Here is a 10,336-nt window from a genome sequence, read left to right as displayed (position 1 = left end):
ACTTTTTGTGCCAATACCATATTATCTTGATGATGACAGCTTTGTAGTAGAGGCTAAAGTCTAGGATGGTGATGCCTCCCGTTTTGGTTTTCTTCAGTATTACTTTCTCTATTCGGGGTCTTTTGTGGTTCCATATCAATTTTAGGATAGTTTGTTCTAGTTTTGAGAAGAATGCTGGTGCAATTTTGATTAGGATTGCATTGAATGTGCAGATTGCTTTGGGTGGTAATGACATTTTAACTATATTTATTCTTCTAGTCCATGAGCATGTAATGTTTTTCCATTTCTTGGTGTCTTCTTCAATTTCCTTCATAAGTTTTCTATAATTTTCATCATACAGATCTCATATCTTTTATTCCTAAGTATTTTATGGTTTTTTATGGTTTTTTGTGCAGTTGTGAATGGAATCAGTTTCTTGATTTCTCTTTCTGTTGGTTCATAATTGGTGTATAAAAATACAACCGATTTCTGTATGTTGATTTTGTACCCTGCAACTTTGCTGAATTCATGGATCAGTTCTAGTATGCTTCTGGTGGAGTCTGTCAGGTTTTCCATGTAGAATATCATGTCATCTGTGAAAAGTGAATGTTTGCCTTCATCTTTGCCAATTCTGATGCCTTTTATTTCTTTTTGTTGTCTGACTGCTGATGCTAGGACTTCCAGCACTATGTGAAACAACAGTGATGAGAGTGACATCCCTGTCGTGTTCCTGATCTCAGGGGGAAAGCTCTCAGGTTTTCCCCATTGAGGAGGATGTTAGCTGAGGACTTCTCATAAATGGCTTTTATGATGTTTAAGTAAGTTCCTTCTATTCCAACTTTCTTGAGGGTCTTTATTAAAAATGAATGCTGTATTTTGTCAAATGCTTTTTCTGCATCTATCAACATGATCATATGGTTTTTATCTTTTCTTTTGTTAATGTGATGTATCACATTGGTTGATTTGTGAATATTGAACCCATCCTTTATTCAGGAATGAACCCCACTTGATCATGGTGGATAATTCTTTTAATATGCTGTTGAATTCTATTTACAAGTATCTTATTGAGGATTTTTGCATCCGTATTCATCAAGGATATTGGCCTGTAGTTCTCTTTTTTGCTGGATCTCTGTCTGGTTTGGGAATCAAAGTGATGCTGGCTTCGGAACGAGTCCAGAAGTTTTCCTTCCATTTCTACTTTTTGGAATAACTTGAGAAGAATGGGTATTAACTCTGATTTAAATGTCTGGCAGAATTCCCCAGGGAAGCCATCTGGCCCAGGGCTCTTATTTGTTGGGAGATTTTTGATAACTGATTCAATTTCTTCACTAGTTATGGGTCTGTTTAGGTTTTCTATCTCCTCCTGTGTGAATTTTGGTAGTGTGTGTGTGTGTTTAGGAATTTGTCCATTTCTTCTAGGTTGTCCAGTTTGTTGGCATATAATTTTTCATAGTATTCCCTGATAATTGCTTGTATTTCTGAGAGATTGGTTGTAATAAATCCATTTTCATTCATGATTTTGTCTATTTGGGTGCTCTCTCTTTTCTTTTTGAGATGCTTGGCTAGCGGATTGTCAATTTTGTTTATTTTTTTCAAAAAACCAACTCTTGGTTTCATTGATCTGTTCAACTGTTTTTTTGGATTCCATATTGTTTTATATTGTTTTATTTCTGCCCTGATCTTTATTATTTCTCTTCTTCTGCTTGGTTTTGGGCGCTCTTGCTGCTCTGCTTCTAGTTCCTTTAGGTACGCTGTTATATTTTGTATTTATGCTTTGTCTAGTTTCTTGAAATATGCCTGGAGTGCAATGTACTTTTCTCTTAGGACTGCCTTTGCCGCATCCCAAAGAGTTTGGATTGTTGTATTTTCATTTTCATTTGTTTCCATATATATTTTTAATTTCTTCTCTAATTGACTGATTAGCCCATTCATTCTTTGTAGGGTGTTCTTTAACCTCCATGTTTTTCGAGGTTTTCCAGATTTTTTCCTGTGATGATTTCAAGTTTCATAGCATTGTGGTCTGAAAGTGTGCATGGTATGATCTCAATTCTTTTATATTTATTGAGGACTCCTTTATTTCCCAGTATGTGATCTATCTTGGAGAATGTGCCATGCCCACATGAGAATAAAGTGAATTCCATAGCCTCAGGATGTAGAGTTCTAAATATATCTGTCAAATCCATCTGGTCCAATGTGTCATTCAAGCCATTGTTTCTTTAGTGATTTTCTGTCTAGTTGATCTATCCATTGCTGTAAGTGGAGTACTAAAGTCCCCTAGTATTAGCACATTCTTATCCATAAGATTGTTTCTGTTTGTGATTAATTGTTTTATGTATTTGGGTGCTTCCGAATTTGGTGCATAGACATTTATAATTATTATCTCTTCCTGATGGATAAACCCTGTAATTATTATATAATGCCCTTCTTCATCCCTTGTTACCATCTTTAAAGTCCAGCTTGTCTGATATAAGTATGGCTATGCCAGCTTTCTTTTGACTTCCAGTAGCATGATAGATATTTCTCCACTCTTTACTTTCAATCTGAAGGTGTCCTCAGGTCTAAAATGAGTTTCTTGTAGACAGCAAGTAGATGGATTTTGTTTTTGTATCCATTCTGCTACCCTATGTCTTTTGATGGGAGCATTTATTCCATTTACATTCAGTGGTATTATTGAAAGATATGGGTTTAGAGTCATTGCATTCTCTGTAGGATTCATGCTTGTGGTGGTGTCTCTGGTACCTTGTGTCCCTTGCAACATTTCCCTCATAGAGTCCCCCTCAGGATTTCTTGTAGGGCTGGTTTAGTGGTGATGAATTCTTTCAATTTTTGTTTATTTGGGAAAACCTTTATCTCTCCTTCTATTCTGAATGACAAGCTTGCTGGATAGAGGATTCATGGCTGCATATTTTTTCTGTTCATCACATTGAAGATTTTCTGACAGGTCAAATAAATCTTACACCAAGAGAAATTTCTCTTACAAGGATCCCATTGAAAGCAGAACCAGCATCCCCCTCTCCCCCCAAGGCGGCCCTGACAGAACTGACGGGAATCCTACCTGCTATTTGCTCAGAGGCTTTGAGCCCAGTGAGGCCTGATCCCTGCTTTTTAAAGATGCTTTTTTATGTGTCTTAAGTAGAGAAAGGCCTTTCTGCTAGAATGGGTGCAGTGGAAACCAAACCCACAGCGAGCCCACCGAGCCAGGGGCGGCTTGGCACCTTGCGTGAGGGTCACCCTGGCAGGTTCCCTGCTTGACCCACCTGGTCCCGATTGCTCTTTTTAACCACTGTGTGCAAGAGCGGCGGCTGCTCCGTTGACCCTTCTCACTGGCCGTTTGAACACTTCTCTTGCACATCATTTTCGTGGGGGACCAGAAACGGTGTCATTCAAATTGGGCTCCAAGAACAAAGGCCAGTGCGAGCAGCTTGTGAAACCGAGAGAAATTTCCTTATCAACCACAGGATGAAAAATCACAACACAGAACCTCTTTGCTTAAAAACTAAGGAAGATGGGGAAACATCCCAGCAGCAGGCTGCCCAATCCAAGCAAACATACTCATCTTTTTTGGGTTTTGTCTTTAAAGGGTCTCAAACAGTAAAAGGAGAAATGGGCATTGAACCATTTATCCTTCTGAACCGTTTAAGACTCCACCACCCCTAATTAGCTGTGTATGGAATTTCTAGAAGCAAAGATATTCTCCCACAAAACCACAGCACAGTCATCAGAGTTAGGATATTAATGGTGACTCGTTACCACCTCCAAACCCTCCAACCCCACTCAGGTTTGCCAGTGGTTTCCCTTTGGCTTGGGTGGTCTGGTTTGGTTTGGGTGCTTTATAGGAAAAGGTTCTGGTCCAGGAGCAGACGTCGTATTTACTGGTGGGGTCTCCTTAGTGTCCTTGGATCTGCTCAACCCCTGGCAGTGCATCCGTCTTTTAGTGACTTTCACGGCCAGCTGTTGGGGGGCTGTCCCGCGGTCTGGGCTGGCTCNGCCTGATCCCTGCTTTTTAAAGATGCTTTTTTATGTGTCTTAAGTAGAGAAAGGCCTTTCTGCTAGAATGGGTGCAGTGGAAACCAAACCCACAGCGAGCCCACCGAGCCAGGGGCGGCTTGGCACCTTGCGTGAGGGTCACCCTGGCAGGTTCCCCACTCAGCCTACCTGGCCCCGATTGCTCTTGTTAACCACTGTTCAGAGCGGCGACTGCTCCGCTGACCCTTCTCACTGGCCGTTTGAACACTTCTCTTGCACATCATTTTCGTGGGGGACCAGAAACGGTGTCATTCAAATTGGGCTCCAAGAACAAAGGCCAGTGCGAGCAGCTTGTGAAACCGAGAGAAATTTCCTTATCAACCACAGGATGAAAAATCACAACACAGAACCTCTTTGCTTAAAAACTAAGGAAGATGGGGAAACATCCCAGCAGCAGGCTGCCCAATCCAAGCAAACATACTCATCTTTTTTGGGTTTTGTCTTTAAAGGGTCTCAAACAGTAAAAGGAGAAATGGGCATTGAACCATTTATCCTTCTGAACCGTTTAAGACTCCACCACCCCTAATTAGCTGTGTATGGAATTTCTAGAAGCAAAGATATTCTCCCACAAAACCACAGCACAGTCATCAGAGTTAGGATATTAATGGTGACTCGTTACCACCTCCAAACCCTCCAACCCCACTCAGGTTTGCCAGTGGTTTCCCTTTGGCTTGGGTGGTCTGGTTTGTTTGGGTCCTTTATAGGAAAAGGTTCTGGTCTAGGAACAGACGTCGTATTTACTGGTGGGGTCTCCTTAGTGTCCTTGGATCTGCTCAACCCCTGGCAGTGCATCCGTCTTTTAGTGACTTTCACGGCCAGCTGTTGGGGGGCTGTCCCGCGGTCTGGGCTGGCTCTATGTGTCCTCATAGTGACCTCCAGGCTTTGCATTTGGGGGCAGCACTGTCACAGAAGAGACATTTGGATTCTCAGTGCATCATATCAGGAGCCTAAAGACATTGATTCATCCGTTGTTGGTGCCGTGAGCCCTGATCACATGATTAAGGGGCCGTCTGCTGGGTCCCTCCACTGTGGACTTCCTCTTTATTCTTGTATAGTCAATGTTTAAACCTCTTTTTGCTATCAGATCATTGCAAAATTTAAGCCAACGGAAATTTCCCCCACAATCAGTTTTTACGTAGCGTGTATGACAGCAGATATGGACTTCTTATAGAGTAACACATACCTTTAGTGCACATTTATGTTTTATTTTATTACTTATTTTTTAAATTTATTGCTTAAGAATATGCAGTACCTATTAAAGGCAGACATTCCCAGGGAACAAATATTTTTAAATTATTTTAGCTGGAAGGATAGCACTTCTTCCACCACCACCACCCCCCAAAAAAAGACACAAAGATTCCCAATACACATGAGCAAAGGGCTGTATCTTCAGTTTGTGCAAATTATTCTAACCTAGGCTTGCTGTCTTCTGCTCCAGCGACCTACAGACTTGCTTTCTCAAGGAGGAAAATTACACAAAAGTATCCAATCTACTGGGATATAGCTTACACATGCTCAGGTGTTTTCTCCCCTAGCTTTGTGTAATTTCTTTTTTAAAAAATATTTTTTATATAAATGTATGTCAATGCAGTGTAGCCTTGGCTGCAGTAATGGATTTCTGTGATTCATCACTTACGTACAACCCCCAGTGCTCATCCCAACAAGTGCCCTCCTCAACTCCCATCACCCATTTTCCCCATCTCCCCAACCCCTCACTCCCATCTATCCCCAGTCTGCTCTCTGCATTTAAGAGTCTCTTGCAGTTTGCCTCCCTCTTTGTATCTTGTTTTTCCTTCCCTTTCCCTATGGTCTTCTGTTAAGTTTCTCAAATTCCACATATGAGTAAAATCATATGGTATCTGTCTTTGACTAATTTGCTTAGGATAATACCCTCCAGTTCCATCCACATTGTTGCAAATGGCAAGATTTCATCACCAAGTAGTATTTTATTCTCTATATCTATCGCCATCCATAAGTTTGTGAACATTCAGGATCTTTCCATAATTTGGCTGTTGTTGATAGCGTGACTGTAAACCCTGGGGTACATGCGCCCTTACAAATCAGCACTCCTGTATCCTTTGGATAAATTCCTAGAGGTTCTATTGTTGGGTCATAGTGTAAATGTAATTTTAATTTTTTGAGGGAGCTCCATACCATTTTCCAGAGTGGCTGCACCAGTTTGCATTCCCACCAACAGTGCAAGAGTGTTCCCCTTTCTCCACATCCTTGCCAACATCTGTTGTTTCCTGAGTTGTTACTTTTAGTCACTCTGACCAGTGTGAGGTGGTATCTCAGTGTGGTTTCGGTTTGTATTTCCCTGATGATGAGTGATGTTGAGCATCTTTTCATGTGTCCGCTTACCATCTGGATGTTTTCTTTGGAAAAGTGTCTATTCATGTCTTCTGCCCATTTCTTCACTGGATTATTTTTTTTTAGATGTTGAGTTTGGTGGGGTCTTTATAGGTTTCAGATATTAACGCTTTATCTGCTATGTCATTTGCAAACACTTTCTCCCATTCCTTCTGTTGTCTTTTAGTTTTGTTAATTATTTCCTTTGCTGTGCAGAAGCTTTTTATCTTGATGAAATCCCAAACAGTTCGTTTTTCCTTCATTTCTCTTGCCTTTGGAGACATGTTAAGTAAGAGGTTGCTGCGGGAGATGCCAAAGGGATTTCTGCCTGTTTTCTCATGTAGGATCTTGATGTTTTCCTGTCTCACATTTAGGTCTTTCATCCATTTTCAATTTATTTTTGTGTGTGGTGTAAGAAAGTGGTCCAGGTTCATTCTTCTGCGTGTTGCTGTCCAATTCTCCCGGCACGATTTGCTAAAGAGACTGTCTTTTTTTTCCATTGGATACTCTTCCCTGCTTTGTGGAAGATTAGTTGGCCATACATTTATGGGTCCATTTCTGGGTTCTCTGTTCTATTTCACAGGTCAATGTGTCTGTCTTTGTGACAATACCATACTGTCTTGATGATTACCGCTTTGTAATACAGACTTAAGTCCAGGACTGTGATGTCTTCACCTTTGGTTTTTGTTTAGTTTTGTTTTTTTCACCATTACTTTGGCTGTTTGGGGTCTTTTGGGGTTTCATAAAAATTTAGGATTGTTTGTTCTATCTCTGTGAAGACTACTGGTGCTATTTTCATTGGGATTGTATTGAATGTATAGATTACTTTGAGTAATATCAACACTTTATAAATATTTGTTCTTCCAATCCATGAGCATGCAATGTTTTTCCATTTCTTTGTGTCTTCTTGTATTTCATTCATATGCTTTCTACAGTATTCAGTGTACAGGTCTTTTACCTCTTTGGTTAGGTTTATTTCTAGGTATTTTATAATTCTTGGTGCAATTGTAAATGCAGGGAAGGGGCAGAGAGAGGAAGGGAGAGACGATCCCAAGCAGGCTCACATGGACAGCGGCGAGCTTGATGCAGGGGTCGAATTCACCAACCGTGAGATCATGACTTGAGCAGAAGTCGGACACCAACCAACTAAGCCACCCAGATGCTCCAAATTGTGTAATTTCTTTAGTCAGTTTGGGGTGAGACAGAGAGTTATTTGTATGTTTGTATCCCACAGGCACTTTGGTGGATTATTCCACAATATAGGTGGATTTAGGCTTCAGTGGATTTCACCTACTTTGTTTCTAGGCAGACCGAGAGCCACGTTACAATCGCCCCTCGTGTTTTGAGGAAAGCCCAGACAGGGTTGAACCGTATTCTGGCCATACTTCATCTACTCGCTGATGGTGTCAGGCCTGCTCAAAAGGCCACCCCATCTCTGGGGAGACACTCTGAGGAGTCTCTTGAGCCACCTGTTTGCTTGGGGACCACAACCATCAGATGCAGCAGGCACGGAGCCTGGGAGCCACCTGCTCAGAGACTCACGCAAATGATTTCATTCCTGTGAAAATCAGATGAGGGGGAAATAATATGACCCTGCCTGGACTATTTTTGCCTTTGTACCAACACAGTTATGAAATGTCACTTTTTTGGTGTGGTGTTATCTTTTCTTCGTTTTTATTTATTTTTTAAAAATAGTTTATTGTCAAGTTGGTTTCCATAGAACACCCAGTGCTCATCCCCACAAGTGCCCTCCTCCATGCCCATCACCCCCCTTTCCCTCCCCCACACCCCCATCAGTCCTCAGTTTGTTCTCAGCATTCAAGAGTCTCTCATGCTTTGCCTCCCTCCCTCTCCCCAACTATTTTTCCCCTTCTCCTCCCCCATGGTCCTCCGTTAAGTTCCCCCTAATCCTCCTATATGTGCAAACACATGGTGTCTGTCCTTCTCTGCCTGACTTATTTCGCTCAGCATAACACCCTCAAGGTCCATCCATGTTGCTACACATGGCCAGATTTCATCCTTTCTCATTGCCATGTAGTATTACATTGTATAGATGAACCACATCTTCTTGATCCATTCGTCCATTGATGGACACTTAGGCTCTTTCCATGTTTTGGCTATTGTTGAGAGTGCTGCTCTGAACATTGGGGTACATGTGCCCCTATGCATCAGCACTCCTGTATCCCTTGGGTAAATTCCTAGCAGTGCTATTGCTGGGTCATAGGGGAGTTCTATTGTTAGTTTTTTGAGGTTCCTCTGCACTGTTTTCCAGAGGGGCTGCACCAGTTTACATGCCCACCAAGAGTGTAGGAGGGTGTCCGTTTCTCCACATCCTCGCCAGCATCTAGAGTTCTCTGATTTATTCATTTTAGCCACTCTGACTGGCGTGAGGTGGTATTTCAGTGTGGTTTTGATTTGTATTTCCCTGATGAGGAGGGACGCTGAGCATCGTTTCATGTGTCTGTTGGCCATCTGATTGTCCTCTTTGGAAAAGTGTCTGTTCATATCTTCTGCCCATTTCTTCACTGGGTTGTTTTGTTTTTCGGGTGTGGAGTTTGTCATTTTTAATAATGGGAGGGGAGGAGCAATAAGGCAAACATGCCTGTCCCCCCGCCATCCCCCCCTGCCATCATGGACTGTGGTGTGTTTTGCTGGTGGGAACCGCTTCAGATATGTAGAGATAAGTATCTCTGGGTTCAGTGGAGAAAGGGGTCTGTTCTAAACCCAGATTACCCCCTCCTCACCCCGTGCCTCCCAGGTGACTTGGATGAGACTGAAATCCTGGATGAAGATATTATTTCCCGAAGCCAGTTCCCTCAGAGCTGGCTGTGGCGCATGGAGGAACTCAGAGAACCTGTGAAAGATGGGTAAGGCTGAGATACCCCCACTTCAATCCACCCCCCAGGCCAGCTCCTATAGCAGCCCCGGCTGGACCACTTCATTTACATGTACCCCATGCCCCTCTTTTCTGGAATCACTGTGCAACCCCACAACCCAGTCTAGAAAAACATCAAGAGTCCATCTACTTCCATGGGCCCCGCCCCCACCCCCCTCCAACCTGCCCCTTGGGGCCCCTCCACACCAGCTCTTCCCCCACATCCCTGACACCTACCTCCTCCTGATGCCCCACTTCTCCCCCATCCAGAATCTCCACAAAGACCATAAATATATTTTTGAAAGACTCCATCACCACCTGGGAGATTCTGGCCGTGAGCTTGTCAAACACGAAAGGTGAGAAGTGGTGGTGACACCATCCTTAGGGGGCAGGGACCCAGGGCCACTGGGCATTTTCTCATCCCATCCAGAGAGATCCCCTATGTCTTGGTGGCTGACACGCTGCTCCCAGGTGACAAGAGGGGTGTCAGATCCTACTCTGTGGGTGACAAGGCAGTGCTTTTTGTAAATAGATTTTCTTTTTTTTTTTTAATGTTTTATTTATTTCTAGGAGAGAGAGACAGCGTGAGCAGGGGAGGGTCAGAGAGAGAGGGATTCACAGACTGAAACAGGTTCCAGGCTCTGAGCTGGCAGTCAGCACAGAGCCTGACGCGGGGCTCGAACCCACGAACCGCGAGATCATGACCCAAGTGAAAGTCGGACGCCTAACCGACCAAGCCACCCAGGCGCCCCAATAGATTTTCTTTTGAGAACAGTTTTAGGTTCACAGCAAAACTGAGGGGAGAGTACGAGAGTTCCCACATACGTCCAGTCTGCCCACCCCCGACGTACACAGTCTCCCCCATGCTGACATGTACTATCAGCATCCTCACCAGCATGGTGCACTTGTTACCCTGACATGCATGTCATCACCCCAAGTTCGTCATTGACATGAGGGTTCATTCTTAGCATCGTACGATCTATAGGTTTGGACACAGGTATAAGGACATGTATCTACCATTGTACTATCATACAGAATAATTTATAACAACAAACACCCTTAGGGGTGATATTGACAGGGTGATGGGTAAATTGATTAAGAAAATAT

At 43.0% G+C, this 10,336-nt stretch overlaps 1 protein-coding gene across 1 annotated transcript in view; it reads left to right on the top strand.

The window, feature by feature from the left end:
* LOC120223291 (complement C3-like) overlaps window positions 1-10,336 on the top strand; it is a gene marked incomplete at its 5' end in the record, with an annotated part of 43,400 nt that overhangs the window by 9,860 nt on the left and 23,204 nt on the right. The window contains 2 exon segments of the mRNA XM_039221335.1: window positions 9,113-9,221; window positions 9,500-9,585. Of these exon segments, the coding sequence (XP_039077266.1) occupies window positions 9,113-9,221; window positions 9,500-9,585 (195 nt within the window).

Source organism: Hyaena hyaena, unplaced genomic scaffold, assembly GCF_003009895.1.
Source record: "Hyaena hyaena isolate Hyena2069 unplaced genomic scaffold, ASM300989v1 scaffold_988, whole genome shotgun sequence".
Taxonomy (NCBI): Eukaryota; Metazoa; Chordata; class Mammalia; order Carnivora; family Hyaenidae; genus Hyaena; species Hyaena hyaena.
Note: the sequence above shows the minus strand (reverse complement) of the source record. Positions and strands in the feature narration are given on the sequence as shown.